This window comes from Neolamprologus multifasciatus, chromosome 7, assembly GCF_963576455.1.
Source record: "Neolamprologus multifasciatus chromosome 7, fNeoMul1.2, whole genome shotgun sequence".
NCBI lineage: Eukaryota > Metazoa > Chordata > Actinopteri > Cichliformes > Cichlidae > Neolamprologus > Neolamprologus multifasciatus.
This window is the reverse complement of record NC_140445.1, coordinates 28,957,610-28,975,304: the sequence shown is the minus strand read 5'-3', so window position 1 is coordinate 28,975,304 and position 17,695 is coordinate 28,957,610. Positions and strand designations below refer to the sequence as shown.

The 17,695-nt window shown below is 39.6% G+C and overlaps 1 protein-coding gene across 3 annotated transcripts in view; it reads right to left on the bottom strand.

The window, feature by feature from the left end:
* The window catches only part of LOC146514500 (poly [ADP-ribose] polymerase tankyrase-1), a 104,812-nt gene that overhangs the window by 23,081 nt on the left and 64,036 nt on the right, over nucleotides 1-17,695 (bottom strand). For all 3 annotated transcript variants that reach the window (XM_085165646.1, XM_085165647.1, XM_085165648.1), the window contains 7 exons: nucleotides 15,807-15,928; nucleotides 15,621-15,712; nucleotides 14,470-14,548; nucleotides 13,363-13,534; nucleotides 11,219-11,298; nucleotides 6,390-6,535; nucleotides 6,106-6,271 (listed from right to left, as the gene is read on the bottom strand). In XM_085165646.1, the coding sequence (XP_085021772.1) occupies nucleotides 6,106-6,271; nucleotides 6,390-6,535; nucleotides 11,219-11,298; nucleotides 13,363-13,534; nucleotides 14,470-14,548; nucleotides 15,621-15,712; nucleotides 15,807-15,928 (857 nt within the window). The remainder of the gene's footprint in view (nucleotides 1-6,105; nucleotides 6,272-6,389; nucleotides 6,536-11,218; nucleotides 11,299-13,362; nucleotides 13,535-14,469; nucleotides 14,549-15,620; nucleotides 15,713-15,806; nucleotides 15,929-17,695) is intronic.

Genomic DNA, 17,695 nt, shown 5'->3' with positions numbered 1-17,695 from the left:
TAATACAGTGCACGCTCGCCCTTTAATTCGTTCTGGCAAGTGATTTCTAAGGAAATGAGCAGCATGTTTGGAACGGAGATATTAATTTGTCACATTGTATCTGGGCAAACTCACGGCTAAGGATGAAGATATTTATAACATACGCTTGGTTGCCATGACACTGAGTGCAGACAACCTCCCACCCCATCATCATGAGAGGACAATTGTCAGTTGTCATTTTTTTAAGTATACCCTGATTATTAAAGAAAACACTGGAAAAAAAACGTTGTTTGTTTGATGGGCAAAAAAATGGAAAAATCTGATCCATCTCCAATAAAAAGCTGTTAAAGCTGAGAACAAAGACAGCAAAATAGATAAGAAATATAGAGGATTTAAGTCTCATGACAACACCACAATTAAAAGACTGAATACTGCTATACTGATTAGATACTTTTCTTTTACATGGACATTAAACAATCAAGAAGAAACAGTCCTCCACACTCTGAATAATCTGAACCCGCTGGAAGCGTTTCACTTAGACGAGTAAGAAATGATGACAAGTGACGAGTGAGAAGAGGATGGATGAAGGTAATTCACCGGAGAGCAGAAGAGAGGAGGTGGAAACGAAAGGGAGGTAGAGAGAGGTGAGGACAGGACACCCAGTGAAGTGGAAAACACCACATACCCCGGGGGACGAGGGGAAAGCAGACATTTTCATCGCTCAGCTGTCTCCTAGGTTGTGGCTCAACTTGTCATTTCATTGTAAGTTTTGAAATCCGCTCATTAAAATTGGATGTTGTGGGACCACTCCCCTGGGTATCCACTGCTGGTCTGAAACGGTCCTTTATAGAAATCTCTCTCATGGCTCTCTATCCCTCTATTCAAAGTAGTCTGAACCTTTCCCTCTCATGAGTTTTTTTTCTCTCCTGCTCCTCAATTTCCATTATCTCTTCACTGCTGTCACTCACTCACACTCTCAGGAAAATTAGACTAGAAATAATTGGGGACATTTACATAGATACAAAAAGGGAAAAAAGATAGTCGACCTTTCAAGAACCATTATCTTTCTCATAGGAAATGCAATTTACAATTTTTTGTATCTGCTTACACATGAAACGCTATACTAGCAGCTTATTGAAGCTCCAGTGTTCTCACAAATGTCCAAAAACAAGCTCATTTCAGCAGGTGTGATTTTAACAAGTTGATCGCCACGGTGTAGTCTGCTAAGAGGCTTGGATTGGGACATCGAATGAAATCAACTGAGCATTTAAAGTAAAATGTTGCTGGCTACATTATTACAAGTCCTTGAAGGTAAAATTGTAATTACAGCATCCAATATATGTCGGGATTTGTATGAAATATTAACTATTGTGTAGCTACAGGAACATTTAGAAGATTTTTTTTGTAGGTTTTCTTTGTGAAGGCTTGGCTTAATTAAGCCACCAAAAGCTCCTGGCAAGAATCTGCTTGGTAGTCTTTGTAGACACATGTTAAAGCACATTACACAAGTCAGAAAAACGAAGAGCTTCTTTTAAGTGAAGTTAAATTAACTCTGAAAGAACAACAGAAACTGTTGTCTGCAGCTACTATCTGTGATTCTTATCTCTGTTTCTTTGCCTGGTTATTTAACATCATTGTCACTGAACTTTCCAACCAATTATTATACTACCCAGTACCCCAAATAGCTAATCAGCCAATCACATGGCAGCTACTCACTACATTTAGGCATGTACACATGGTTACGACAACCTGCTGAGGTTCAAACCAGCATCAGAGTGGGGAAGAAAGGTGATTTTGAGCGTGACATGGGTGTTGGTGCCAGACAGACTGGTCTGAATATTTCAGAAACTGCTGACCCACTGGGATTTTTCTCTTTAACAACCATCTCTATGGTTTACAGTGAATGGTCCAAAAATAGAAAATATCCAGTCAATTAACCGGACGGAAATGCTTTGTCGATACCAGAATTCAGAGGGAAATGGCCAGACTGCTTTGAGCTGGCATAAAAGGCAACACTTACTTAAAAAAATAACCATTCATTACAGCTAAAGTATGCAGAGGAGCGTTGAACCTTCAATGCAAGTGCCTCCTGACAGTTGAGGCCAAAGCTGAGGCTATGGTTGGCACAGTTTTACCAAAATTGGATGATAGAGGAAAAAACAAGACTGCCTGATCAGATAAGTCTCAATTTCTTCTGTGACATTCAGATTGTAGGAACAGAATTTGGCATATGCAACATCAAAGCAGAAATCCATCCATTCTTATATCAACAGTTCAGGCTGGTGATTTAATTGCGTGGAGGGATATTTTTTGATGCTTTCACATTCTGACTTAAAATCCCATGAACAACCAAGGTCAGAGGAACAGCTCTCCAGCTTCAGACATGTGACCCGAGGCTACAAATACTTGGTTTATTACAAATGCAATCACGACTGAACAAGAGGACATCCTTAAAGAACTCGAATATCATCAAAGGAAACTCCAAGCATAAAAATGTCACAGTCTGACTGACAGTTGGTCTTTTCCAAAATGATGTTGCATATTAGCATCAGTCCTTCAGCCAGATCATAACTCACTCGAATTCACAAACTGCATGCCAAGTGCTAATGAAGCAGATTATACTTAAATTGAGCTGAAATTCATTATCCTCTCACACGTATTCACCAACAACGATGATGCTAATGTGCATTTTGCATGTCTTACAAGACCCATTCCTCAGAAACTATCTGGGTACAGGGAGGAAGCAGCGGAGTTTTAATTTGAGCACAAATCCTGCACACAAGGAGGATAATAGAAAGTTAACAAACAGAGAAGACAAAGGAAAAATCTAGTGTTGAACTCCACAACAGAGAACAATCACATCCCGAGGCCTCGGCAGATTAACACCAAAGTGCGGGAACACTGTCTTACTTCTGTGCACAAGTGTGTTAAAGGGAGAGTCGAGAGTACTAACGTGTGTAAACAAGAAACGCAACAACATGCTGAAATTCACCACTATGAGAATGCTTCTAACCAGAGTGGGAAAAACAATACGAACCTCCTACAATCAATCATCCGTTTGTGTGTCTCTAACCTCTGCCTCCAAAGCCAAAGACCAACCATGAGATCAGGGGGAAAAAAAACGAAAAGAAGTGTGGCCTGAGGGAGATGCTGTATCTCTGAACTCCATCTGCTTTTTGAGCTGACTGGGACTTGTCTACACACGAGTCTGTGCGAGGCTTCACACTTACAAGTGAGAAAAGCATTTCATTTGGTGCTGCATATCTAATAATGAGTCTAACAATAAAAGCAACAGCCTTTAATAAGCCGTAAAGAAAACCTCACTTTAATATATAGCGGGAAAAAAAACCCAACAAAACATCTCTGCTGAAGAAAAAAAAGCCTCCATCACTGAATTTACAACAGACAAAAAGAACAATCACTTCTAATAAACTCCCACGAAGACAAAAGAAAACCTTATGGTGGCTGAACACAAATAAAGCTGCTGAAGCAGATGGTGTTCCTGGACATGTGCTGATCAACTGCAGCAGCGCTGGTCTTAAACATCTTTACCTGGAGTTAGAGCTGCAGAGCAGATGGAAAATGGAAAAGTTTCTTTGTGCTTTAAGCTCAGGACAGCTTCAAATCTCAACTCACAATTCCAATAATGACATTGAAGAGCACTGAAAGTGTTCAACTGGTGTGTGATATAGAATTTCTTTCTGTATTGTGTAACCTGTAGCTCAATTATTGCCGTTTTTCCTTCACTTTCTTCTTTCATGCTATTTTTTGGTATTTTGCCCTCATTAGTAAGGAGAAGTGTGGGGAGCAGAGGAATGAGGTGCAGTAAACATTGGGCTGGCTGGAAATAATCAAAACTCTCTATTGATGCCTCTGCCCCCTGACCTGCGGGCCCAAGGTTTTTCATTTAATTCGCAACTCATCCTCAGTCAAGTGAAGCTGTGAACTGCTAAAGGTCTGAAATATTGTGACGTAATATCAGTGTGTAAGAATACTTCAGCACTATCACAGTTTTTTGAGCAAAGCAGCCTCTGTAATTTGGTCCTAAAAACAGAAGAGTGTAGACTGGTTTGGACTCTTAATCAGCAGACCACAGAGTGACCAGCTACTGGCTAAGAACTCAATCCTCTGCTTTCCCTAATTTCAAGCAAAAGGAGCACCACAGGGAATCGTTCTGGGTCTTCTCTCCTTCTCATACATGGCTTAAATCTGCAGATTATGCAGCTGAGATAGGATAGGATCAAATTGTTGGCTCCCCAAAGCCTGGGAAAGTAAAGTGCCGTTTCTCATACTTTTTTCCTTAGTATTCACAATTAATGCTTGGTGGTAAAAGTAAACATCTTTTTTTTTCATTGCTTGTTTTGCTGGACACCAAACACAAAAACATTTCATAAACTGATATATGGAGAAGTGCTCACTCGTCTGGAACCAGCTAATTTGGCCTTTTTTGTTAGATTAATTACTTAAACAAGTTTTTATCGCAAGCGAGGTCAGTTTATTCAATATAATGCAAACCGATAAGCGCCACCGCCCCTAGGAAGGAAATCATTCACCATTTCTCACACTGCACCAGGCAGTGCATATTTAATCTGCACCTCTCTGTACTCCTGCACAGCCAGACCGACAAGCTAATTTCTCCCCAGAGCTGTCACCTTCCCTAATACTCCACACAACAGCCACTCCCCTCCACCATCACTGATACCTCTGCTGCACTGTCGCACCTCTTAGTCCCAAAGTTTTCAGTGAACACTGCTGTGTACTAGTTTCACAGCCTGACCACGACAATCTTACACTTCTTTTGTGTTTTACGCTGCTGTCTGCTCACACAACTGTGTCACTACCTTGTACAAGCTGTGTAGGACGTTTAGCTCATAATTCATTGTTTTCTTTTCCATTTATTTTTAATCATCCTTTAATACTCCTAAGTACATCTGTTACAAACTACTTTAAACAGTCAATATGTAATTATGAATAAAGTAATGAATTTCTCTTGTTTTTCCGTGTGCTGCGTTTACCATTTGTGTGTGTGTGTGTGTGAATTCAACTGTGTTCATCTAATAATTTATGCTGCCCCATATGGCAACGGCAAAGCGGTGACGTAACCTCGTCTGGAGGTGTTTGTGATAGGAAAAACAAAAATGCATTCAGCTGTGAAACGGCAACATTTCACAGGATTCATTTAGCCTCAAAGAGATGTGACAATTCAGTGTTACACAACAGATATTTTCAGCTTTGTAATTGGATTGGTCGGAGTTGATCCCGGCCGGGTTCAAAACTCGCACAGAGCACAAGTCATACCTTTCAGTGAGCGTTTGCACCCAATTTTCCAAATGCCAATCCCGGAAAAACCTCGGCTCCATAACGTTGATTTGTACATGCTGACTTACACCCATTATTCACAAGGCATTCACAGCACCAGATGCCATTAATTGCATTAGTAACAGATGTGCTATCATTTCATTGCCAGTTCTTGCTTCTGTAGACATGACTGATTTCTGAGTTTCGCTGAGCCCCGGCTCACCGCGTCTTGTAAACACTGTTTGGTGAACTTGTCTGGAGAAGGATAAAGTGCTTGTTTACAGAACATTAAAGCAGCATCAAAAATTAAATATTTCTATCCAACAGGCTTCAGTATGAAAAGTAGCAATGTGAGGTCACAGCAAATGGCACAATTAAGCCCTTCTCAGACATGGTATATGTCACAGAAGTGGCATTCGGTCATTAAGAAATTAATGGCTCATGGCTTCATTCAGACATACCCATGGGAGACAGTGACGGAGAGAACTGCGGCACTCGTGTGATTATTGCAACTCGAGGGCAAGCCGTTTTGCACTTGAGCCAACGACCATTCACTGGATAAACACTCCTGAACATTTAGTTCTCTCAACGGGTCTGTTGATGTTGCATTCGGGCTCAGAGAGTTGGATTTCTTTTCACATGGGCCATAAATATGAGAAACCTGACATCCAATGAGATCCAATGAAGATCTTACCAAGCTTGGTGGTTCTGGAGGTGATTTTCTCATCTAATTCAAACTTGGTGCAAAAACACTGGGCCGTCTTATCTGAAACTGAGTCTGCTTTAAATATATAGGAACATCAGCATGGTGTTAAGAAAGAGCCAAACCTTAAGCAGCAGTTTGCAGATCTCGTATTTGCCCTTTGCTGCAGCTTCATGGAGCGGCGTAAACTTCCACAAGTCTGCCACGTTGACCGAGGCTCCGTGTCTGACCAGCAGCTCGGCCACCTCAAAGTGACCGTACGAACAGGCGTTATGAAGGGGAACCAGACCGCTGCAGAGGGAGACAGTCATTTTACTCCACGACTTTATTCCAAGACTCTCTGATGGGTGCCGGAAACAAACTTGGCTCAAAATCACACCAAAGTCACACCCCAACACAAGTGTCTCACCCTTTGTCCTTGGCGTGCACGTCCGCCCCATGGTGCAGGAGATACTCCACCACGGACACTCTGTTGTAGCCGGCAGCGAAGTGAAGAGGGGTAGAGTGCCGTCCCTCCAGATCTCTGCAATTCACATTCTGAGCCGTGCACAGGAACTGCAGAGACACACGGAGGAAAAAGAAGATTAAAATAATTCAAAGTCAAATTAAGGTGCAGCTCAAAAACAACCAGGATTTCTTTTTATCTTATTCCATTTTTTATATATTCATGATTTTTTTTGTAAGATTAAATGATTTCAAGAGGTTTCACAGAAATATTCATTTTTAAATTTTCTAGTACGACAGCAGTACGACAACCATTAGATAGAATTCCATGAGTTTTGTGCATGTATGAGTCCTGTAACAATTATAAAAACTCAGGTATTACTTAATTTCATATTATCTAATTAAATTCTTTTTGCCTGGGAATTTAGTTAATGATCGTTACAAAGCTAAAGATGCTCCCCAGATGCACGAGTCTTGTAACTGTCTCTAATTGCTCCGTGATTGGTCCAACAGAAACGTTATGTTAACATGATGTGTGAAACCAACAGAAAAAGGAACTGAAAAAAATGGTATGTGGAATTTTGGATTAGCAATAAAAACACACTGTATACTTCCGGCTAATTGCGAATAATGCTATAAAACCTTATAATATCAATATTACTGTGTGTCTGTTCACAGTGGGTAATGCCGCTACTTTTGTGCTTTGCTGTGATTTCAAACTCAATTACACCTTAGTTCAGCAGTAAAGATGGGCTTGGTGGGGGCTTATTTTACAGGTTTCTTCTACTATCCTGGCATCTTATTTTACAGGAGATAAATTGAAATCCTGCTGGCACTAAATTCCACATTAACCTTCTCTTCAGAAGTTTTTTTTTATTAGCCCCTTGAGCAGATCACGAGTTCTACAAAACATGAAAAGCATGAAATAAATGTGAAAACCTGGTTAGCACACAGGAACACAGTTTAAAGAGTGGGCGATTGGTGGATTGATTCATTGGTTCCTCAAGAGAAAATATAAAATTTATTCATATTCTACATTTTATTATCAATCGGGTTATTTTGAACCTATGAAAATCGAGAGACTTTGTATGAAGTTTTTTAAACTCCTGGAAAAAAACAAATTGTTCAAAGCTTGAAATCTTGAAAATGGTGTCACTGCCCAAATGTTTTTGGGCTTATTCTGTTTACTGTAGTATCAACAAAACTCATTCTCAAATATTTCCTCATTTTTTTTCTGTTCCTGCCATTCTGAAAAATTAATATAATATATAATAAATCGAATGCTTGATTAAGTTTGGGTTCTGATTATAAAACCTGAGCTCACAACCAACAATTACTGCCAACATGCCTCAAATCTTCATCACATAGATGAAACAAGGTGCTCGAAACAGATTTTGGTCCGTACTGATCAGATAATATCACACAGGTGCTAAGAAAATATCCCCCACACCATTATACTATCATCATAAGGCTGAGCCACTCATATAAGGATGGATGGATCCATGTTTTCATGTTTACACCAGATTCTGACCCCATCATCCAAATGTTACACCTGAAATTGAGACTCATCAGACCGTTCTGTTGTCCAATTTTGGTGATCCTGGGTCCACTGTATCCTCAGTTTAGCTGACAGGAGTGGAGCCCAGTGTGGTCTTCTGCTGTTGTGTACCATGTGCTTCGAAGTCTGACAACTTGTGCTTTCACAGATGCTCTTCTGCATAACTCAGTTGTAAAAATTATTTACTGCTACCTTCCAATCAGCTCAAAGCAGCCTGGTCTCCTCTGACATCAAAAAGGCATTTTGACCCAGAGAACTGCCAACCGTTTCTTAAATACTCAGACAAATGCTCAGAATCACTTAAATCACCTTGTTTTGCCATTCTGATGCTTGATTTGAACTTAAAAAGATTATCTTGACCATGTCTATGTGCCTAAATTCATGCCATGTGATTGGCTGATTAGATTTGAGTTAATGAGCAGTTAGAAAGTTACAAGTAAATAAAGGTCATTCATATGGCACTTGAAGAAAAGTGCTCTGAAATATAAAATTGGATATAACAATTAAAATGAAAAAAAAAAAAAAAAGAACTAAACAAAAGCAAACTTTCACAGGTGGGCGTTATTTTTAAAGGTATCAATAGAGTCCATAGACCTCAAGTCCTTGGGAAGTAAGTTCCACAAGATGGGAGCCACAAACTCAAAACCACGGTCTCCTTTTGTCCTGCATACTTTTGTATCACCAACAAGCACTAATTAGCTGACATCAGTGACCAATTAGTTACGTATGGATGTTGCAGTTCACTAATATCTGGAAGCATCTGATTGTGAAGTTCTCTGCAAGTGATCACCGTTGATAAGGGAAGCCAGTGTAAAGAGGACAGAATCAGCGCCACATGAGAGCTTTTAGAGGAGCCGGCGAGAAGCCTCGCAGCAAAATTCTGGAACAGCATGCTTATCAAAACCGAATGCCTGATCAAAAGTAACTCCCTGATTTCTCACAGCTGGGAGAACTGAAGATAAAATGGGTCCAAGATTTTCAATTACCCTTGGAACAAAGTTGTCAGTGGCGCAGATGAAGCACTCGAGCTTTTTGTGTATCTAATGAAGTGGCTGGGAAACGTATATTATAGAGCAAAAAATAACTACACAAACTGTCACAATGGTTAGAGCTCTGACTGAAGTACAAAATGTTCCTGAATGACAGAATTTGCCTCTGTCCAGTTTCATCATCTAGCAGAATATCACACTTCAGTGTGAACCTCCCGAACATTTGATCAGATGACAGGAATCGGCCCACGATTTTTTAAAAATGCCAATCAGCTACTTGGCGAGACTATTAATCCTGATTTGTCTGTGTGTCAGGAAACAAGAGGCTGAGAGAAAGCCCGACCCGAGCTCATCTCCTTTTCCACTACAATCTTCTGCCAGCCTGTCAAAGCATCACATTTCAGACACTCCCGGACCCTCTTCATTGACATAACCCCATTACTGTCTGTCTGTGCGGGGAAAGACACCACATTTCACTTTAAATCAAAATATTTCAATCAGAAAAAAAAAAAACTTCTGTCAGACGGTTGGGCGGATGTTACCAGGTCTTGACATTTTAAACGTGAGTGGGCCAGATACCAATTGCAGCAGAGGGTCTCTGTGGAAATCTTATGAGATGTAAAATGTGGCCTTTATCAGGGATAAAGTTTTTGTCTTTTTTCTTTATTTATAACCAAAGATCAATAAGGGGAATAATGCAAATACAAATACAGAAAACATCCGACTGACATTTAACAGAAATCACTAAGACTTTAACTCAGTGAGACCAACAGGAACAGTCACAAAGGTCAGGACTTTTTTAATTAAAACCTGTGTTTGTGGACATCAAATTCTCCCACAGAGATGCAACATTAGCTCAACAGTTTCTCTTCTGCATCTCTCCTTACAGTTTATTGATAACGGCCTCCATTCTTGATCCATTCTAATGAAATATACAAACTTAAGGACAACTTGTCTTCAGTTTTTATTACCGACCACACTGTGGCTGCAGAACCTACTGCTTTTGGCCAAAAGCAGCTAGTCCAGTTTCACATGGCTTTTCTCAGACTCCTCGTTAGCACCAAACCATAATGGAGCAATTAAAAATATTTCTGCTCCCTCAGAGCAAATAATCCCTCCATGATCAGTGTCATTAAACACACTGAAGCTGCTAAATCAATGTCCTTCCATATCAGCTTTTTCCATTTTTCTTATTAAGGCAGTATTGATTGTTAGGAGAAGAACGGGTCACTGGCTTTTCCTCATTTAACCCTCAAAAAATGAGCTGTTTTCAACTGTTAGACCATTGGGTTTGGAATTCATTTGGACAGAAATATTTTAAGGATTTATTACTTTATCAAACACAGAAGTAATATACAGTATCCAGTGTTACTGGTATGCAGCTTATCATGATGACCTTCACCCAAATGATCACAATGGTTAAAGTAAATGTAATCACTCAGTCAAACTAAAGTAAAAAAGGTAGGTAGGCACAGTATGAAGATCGGTAGACAAGTAGGTTGATTGATCCTTGCATTTGCCATATTTACACTGACCTCTGTGAGCGTTCAATACGTTTAACCCCTGGGCAACCACTTTTGATTGCAAGGTAATTTCACAGGTTGCCTGGTGGGATGCAACCTGTCTCCAAACAAGTGGGGTCTGGCTTCAAATATTTTTCATCTAATTTATAAATGCAGACAGAATGCCAACACATTGCATTCAACTGAAATCATCGTGAGGCGATCAGTGCAACTTCTCCGAATCTCTTTTAAAAAAGAAAATCGACTCAACAGGTTGAGCTGGTTTTATTCTGGCTATATTGCTATATAAAAGCAAAGCTGCAGCGCGCCTATGTCATTTGACAGTCAAATTGCCACCCTGCAGCAACTATGTCAGTATTTGTGGAGAGTTTCTAGGTGCTCAGACTGTGAATGTATGAATAGGTAGACGGCAACAGATCTGTTATTTATCACTTAATCACCATATTATTACAGAGTGACTTGACCCCATTTAATCCCAGACTGATGGCAGACTGACTCCACATCCATTTTTTCACAATTCTGATGTACTGAAGTTGTTTGGAAGATGGCAACCGACAGCAAACGGTCACAGTCCTGGTCGTCATCTTCGAAGCAACCATCTCACACGATTGCAAACAGTCACAATAACTTTGGTCATGCTACAGTCTCCAGCATTTTCCTGTGATTGCAGCATAACACCCCACAGGCAACAATGTCAAATTGTCATTTTCAAAGTGTCATCTACCTTGACAGTGTCCAGGTCACCGGCTTTAGCAGCTTCGAGAAGTCTGTAGTCTACATCTGAGTTTCTCGCTGGGACGTTCTCTACAGAGCAGCAAACACAGAAGAATCATGAAGACAGCAAAAACAGCCTGCACATGCTTTGGAAGAACATTAATGAAAGGCTGACTGTAACACAACAACATAAAGCTGCCGTTATCCTGCCGTTATTCACTTCATCCTACATACGCACGTCAATTTGCGGCCATGTTTAATGGAAGACATCGTGCACTTTAAGACGGCCGTTTCAAAAAGCTTCCAGGTGACATTTGTAAGACTTATTTTTGTTGTTTTGCACCGAAGCAAAAACTGAAAAGAATGAGTCATACTTGTTCTTTGATAATTGCAATGCAGTGGAAACCAACAGGAAACAAAAGTAACATATTAGGCCTTTATGAGAGTGTGTGTCTACTGGTTGCTGCAGATAAACCGACTGTGGTGACACAGCTGCTACAATTAATGCAGCTACAGATGCCGTATTCAATTCACTCGTTGTCATTTAAAAAACAAATCAGTAGTTATGCATAGGGCTAGAGGATGAGATACAACATAAATCTAGATTTTCAGAGTTGCCTCAGAAGCAACCAAACACACAATATTTTCTATGAGATAACCGTGTGCTGTGAATCTTCATTGGTCGTGCAGTCATTGTCAGTTTAAAGAAAAGATTTGGACCATTTTTGTCCCAATTTTCAATACTCTGTGAAATCAGAAGCTTTACATTCTTCAAATTTCTGCTTTTTTTGCTTTGTTCTTGCTTTCGTTTCATTTAAAATGTGTAAGCTTGACCTGTAATTGAAACAGGCCTGTGAAGCCAAGTTTGAATGTTACGATTACAGATTAGAATTGACAATTTTTGCTTTTTAGCTGCTGCAGAGATGACTGTAAGACTGACCGATGGGTCACTATTCCATCTTAAATCACTGCAGGTGTTCTCCTTTCACTTATGGTCCAAAATGTGGAGGTATAAAATTATTGCGGGGAAACTTTAGCTTCATATATCAAAAAAATTTCCAGACATTTATTTAAAAAAAGCTTAAAACTAAAAAACTGGAAAATATATTAAATATGTTAGCTAGCCAATATGCAGACTTTTTTTTTTTTAATGTATCAGCCTGAAATTACAGATATTGATTCAAATTTATGACGGAAAAGTTCAGTGAAAATTTCAGGCTTTTATCGTAAATGGACTTATTTATGTTAAAATATTGCCGCATATTCCAATATGCAAAAAAAGGCCTGAAGGTATGTGGACAGGCCTTTTTGATACACATTTCAGAGCAATCATAATATGTCCACACTTTGGACCGTAGTATATTTTACGGAAAATAAGTAGAGCAGAAAATTTTCTAAAGATTTGATGACCAATCAGAGATCGTCAGCAGTGCAAGCCCCACTTTCAGGTAGGCTAATTTACCCCAAACCGGGTCTTTATGAAGGTTCTTAGTGCCTGTGGAAAATTCCTGCTTTAAGGGGACTCAAGTACTTATGTAATAACTGATGGATTTGGTGTCCAGTGTAATATAAAGAATGTGGAGCTGTACAGACCAATAAGTGGTTTGGTCTGGTTTTATTTGTGGGCTTTAATTCTTTCCCCGATGAAGACGACATCTGACAACTTCTTCTGTATCCATAAAGATGAGCTTTGGCAGTTCAGAATACATCAATAAAGATGTGCTTTGACAAACATTGGAATATTTTTCAGTTTTCCCAAATGTAGCTGCACAAGCAGAGCCCATCCTCACTAAATCCTGATGCAGTCATTTTGTTCTATAAGCAAGCCTGGAATATGAATGAAACCACTGAGTTCAGAAAAGAGCTTCAAGGGTTAGTCCCCCATTAAAAATGGATTTCCTTTAACCTGGAAACCCTGGAGTTAGATACTGTGATGCCAAGTTTCTTCCAGATCTGAGCAGGTGAGTTGGCTCACTCTGCGTTAAAATCTGCACCTTCAGTCTGAAAATATCAATATTGGCCTTCACAAAAACATTCCAGTTAATCCCACTATTTGCAACTGGTGCATAGCAACCAAAACACATCACCTACGCTTCTGCACGCACAGCCACCCACCCACTCAGCAGCCCCCACAGAAACAAACGGGTGGCCTACCGTTGAGTATTTGCTGAACAGCTTCGTTTCCCATTTGAGCAGCGGTGAAGCCCTGCAGCGACACCAGCGACGCGTCTGCCCCGTATCCTAGCAACAGCCTACAGGTCTGAAGGTGGCCTGCCAACGCAGCACGATGCAATGCCGTCTGACCCAGTGTGTCCAGGGCATTCACCTGCAAGAACAAAGACCCCAGAATAATGATTCAGAAAGGACGTCTGATGTTACAGTCATTCAAAAAAAAAAAAAATCTGAATCTGTAATTTTATGACTCTCCTATTACTGATGAAGTGCTTAGGTTTACTCATATTTATGTCATGTTCAGATTATAATGTTCCAAATAAGGTCAGCTCGTTTCCAAATGAGACACTAATAAACAACTGTACGTTAACCTCATCTCACAAGAGGTCCAGAAAAATATACAAAAACAAGACTTTTTTTGGTTTAATTATTGAAATATATAAATAAATATGACAATGTTGACACAATTATGTGACAAGCCTCAGCACAACTGAATAACAAAATATGCCACAACAACCTTGGATCTTATTTGTGGGATTCAGGGTGAAATAATAAAGAGTGCAATATTATTCTGTGCATTGCAATAGAGTCAGTTGTATGAAAATGAGAAACTATTCATAGATAAAAATGTTTTTGAGCAATACAGCAAATCAAGGTACAGCATCACACTGATGCACATAAATATACCATTGAGCGCCTTGATTGTAGAGCATTCTCACCGTGACGCAACCACAAGTGCTGCTTAAAATCCAGTTCTTTCTCCAAACTGAATTCACAATGTATGACTGCTGAATAAAAATGCCATCTTTAGAAAAACACCATTGTTTTGAGGGTCTCACACCAGATTGTTCAGTTTGCAGAAACATTTACCCAAAACTTTGGGCAGTAACACAGTAAAATGCTTCTTTTTAGAATTTTTTTTATGATGATTAGTGTGAAAAACAGAGCATTTTCAGCCACCAAACATTAGAAACTCACCAATCCTCTCTATCTAACATTACCGGTGAACAACCACAAAATTAAAGCACTTTGAAATTGGATGATTCTTTTTGATACACTCTCTATACATGGAGGAATTAGAGTAAGTACCTTTGCCCCATGTTTCTGTAGCACCTCCATGATGTCATTATGCGCCCGCTCAGCTGCCACATGAAGAGGAGTCATGAAACTACAGAGGGGAGGGGAGAGCATTAGGAAATAAATATAACTGCTCAACTTTAGATTGTTCAGATTGCTTGTAAAACTGAATGCAGTGCCCAAACGTTCTCAGAATGAGGTTGGATATTATCACAAGTCATCAACCCTGAGATGAAGTCAGCACTCCATGTACTATAGTACTGCATTTTTTCTGGGTTAAAAAACAAAACAGAAATTTACAGAATTCAGCAATGCATTTATTCTGATTTCACTATAAGGTATCTATATGTATGTATTTATATATATATATGACACATTCGTATGACATCATTTGTTGCATGGCCCGCTATCATTGTAAATGTAATAGCTTCAGTTCCACTGCTGTAAGAGCCCAACATGTGAAGAGGCCCATTTCTAAGAAATTTCCAAAGAGAAAGCAGTGAATCACCAAGCCCACTGACCAAATCAGTTCTCATTTGTCACCAAGTACATCACTTCAGCTTAGCAGTACTTTATTCTGATACCTCACTTAGAAAACTATTAAAGTGGATTCCTGTACTCTTCCTGGTTTCTGTCATGCAAATATACTGTTACAAGTGGTCACTGCTACTAAACATGGTCAGTCAATCACACTTAATCAGGAGCCAGTCTATTTTGAACAGAAAACGTATCATAATCAAAAGGATTATTGAGATCTATGAATCAGGAAAGCCATCTAAGCCATCTTAGAAAAGTCCAAAAATGAAAATATGGAGCTGGAAATAAACATAATAGGTCATATTTTATGCTTTAAATGCTGGAATTATTCAGGATAGTTTTGTACTGAGCTGAAGCCCGAGGCTGGCAGCAGACTGAGCGTCTGAAGAGCGGACGATTTCTGTCGCCGCTGATTGTCAGGTCGTGTGAACAACGGTGCGTTCACCTACTGAAGTGTCTCTGAGCAGTGATGCAACCACTTTGCCTTGCAATGGCAATTCACATCAGCAAAGTGATTTGTGTTGTTCACCTCTAACATAAATCCACTGCTGGAGTCACCTTGACAAACATATAATGCTCTCACGTTGTGTTTATGAGCCGTGCATGCAGCGGAAAACAATACTCACTCTTTATTCTTCTCGTTGACGTTGGCACCTTTCCTCAGCAGCAGCTCGGTCACCTGCTTCCTTTTGGGGTGAGGCGACGCTACTGCACAATGCTAACAAACGCACATGAAGCACACATGGACACGTCATCTCAACACGTCTGCACCAATATAAGAGCCAGTGTTTTAAAATGCATCCAAATCTTACCAGGGCAGTTTCGTGTGTGTGTGGGTGTTTAAAGTTGATGATCTCCAATGCCAGGGTCTTCTTAGCCTTGGCCATGTCAGCTTCTCGAGCAGCTTGAAGCAGCGAGTGGCCCTTAAACTCATCTGAAGACACACGCGCACAGAAAATGTCAACATTTTTATAAAGAAAGCAGCTTCAATTGTCATTGAGAGGCTTCCTACGAAACAAAAGGCTGCAAATGATGTAGCTTGCCACCCAAAAACTGAATTATGAAGTTCTCAGCCACTGTTACAATATATTATTCTACTTGCAATGACCCTGCAGCATAACAATACTTCAGAAAGATAATTTCATTTTTTTCCCCAACCAGAGAGCTAATGACATATGATGCAACAGCCTCTGTGGTGGAGTTGGAGCGGAAAGAAGCGATTATTCCCCCGAGGTCTGGAAATTACAAACAACAAACTATTTTGCTTCAGAAGCATTTCAGGCTGAATAAAAGGAGCCTGTCCTATCTACGGACCGAGCCAACAGCATTCATGCATTTCTAATCAGACGTTGAGATAAATGGCGCAATCTTCAAGGTCACGTGGTTAAGAAAGAAAAAAAATTAAAGACGTAAAGTACAGCTGATGAAAGAGAAACAGTAGCGAGTTATGGCATTTTTGTTCTGCAAAACCCAAACAAATTTTTCATAGTTGCTGGTCAGAAATACACAGATACTCTGGAATGATCAAGTTTGCCACCCCTTAAAATGAAGAAATGGCTACATGTCAGCCAACATTTCAGGATTCGGACTTGACAGCCTTTCCACAAGGCTTAATTAGTGTGTATGAAATGTTAAAATAAATGTAAAAAGTAAATAAATAATTCTCTTTTCACAGTCTGTGCTGGTTAAATAATTTATTCAGAGAAAGAAGAAAAACATGAGATGAACTACACGTTTGCTCTTTGTATATGTAACCATATCTATAAACTGTTAAGAAAAGATGGACAGAGCCACTGGTTTGTCTCATTTTGAAACCATTTTTAGCACTGCGTTTGTTGCCATCCTGTTTTATTTTCCTTTTCTGCTGTTTTCTGGACCCTGAGGCAAGGTGCAGGCATACAAATATCAATAATTAGTACCAAATAAAGCGTAACACACATTATTTGTCAGCTTAAATTAAAACAAAAGCTCCAAAAGGCACCATAAGTATAACTGGGAAGCTCCGTAACTTATGGGAAGCTTAGCAGACAGTAAGTTGAACACTTAAGTGCCATAAACTGAAGTTCCTGGATTGGTTCCCTTTAAAGAAGCTTCAAAAGCAAGGCGATCCAAGTAGATTTGCCCAACTTGAGCACATTAATGTTTTTATAGTAAGTTTTCCCCTTCATAACAACTGTACTTTGTAAGCTACTAACCAACTGGCTTAAAAAATATATCTGGAGCTGGCAACATCAGATCTGTCCAGGAAGTCTTTGTTTTTATATTTTTATATTCCTGTGATGAGTCTGCAGCAAACGCCCGACTGAGATGCGTTTTCGACAACATAGAATAATCAAAAACGAACCGTCACCCCGCAATTGTGAAAACATTTCTGATGGCTTATGATTCGCATGGCATTTGATTTTTGTTTTGATCTGCTTCATTACAGAGATGAGACAACAAGTGCAACGAAAGAAAATAGAGAGCTGACCCGCTAATTAACTCGAGTTGCAGAGGGCTTTCTGGCAAAAACAAAGGATTATCCAACCCGTTTTTACTCTGTGGTGGCTGCATCCTGAAAGTACGATGAAAATTAACTTAATTATGGTGTAGTCTCTATTTAATTAATACATCACGGATCTCTATTCAAATATTAGTTGCAGTGTAATGCGAACCAAACTAATATTACAAAGAAAACAGCTAATTTCATAAAGGACACGAG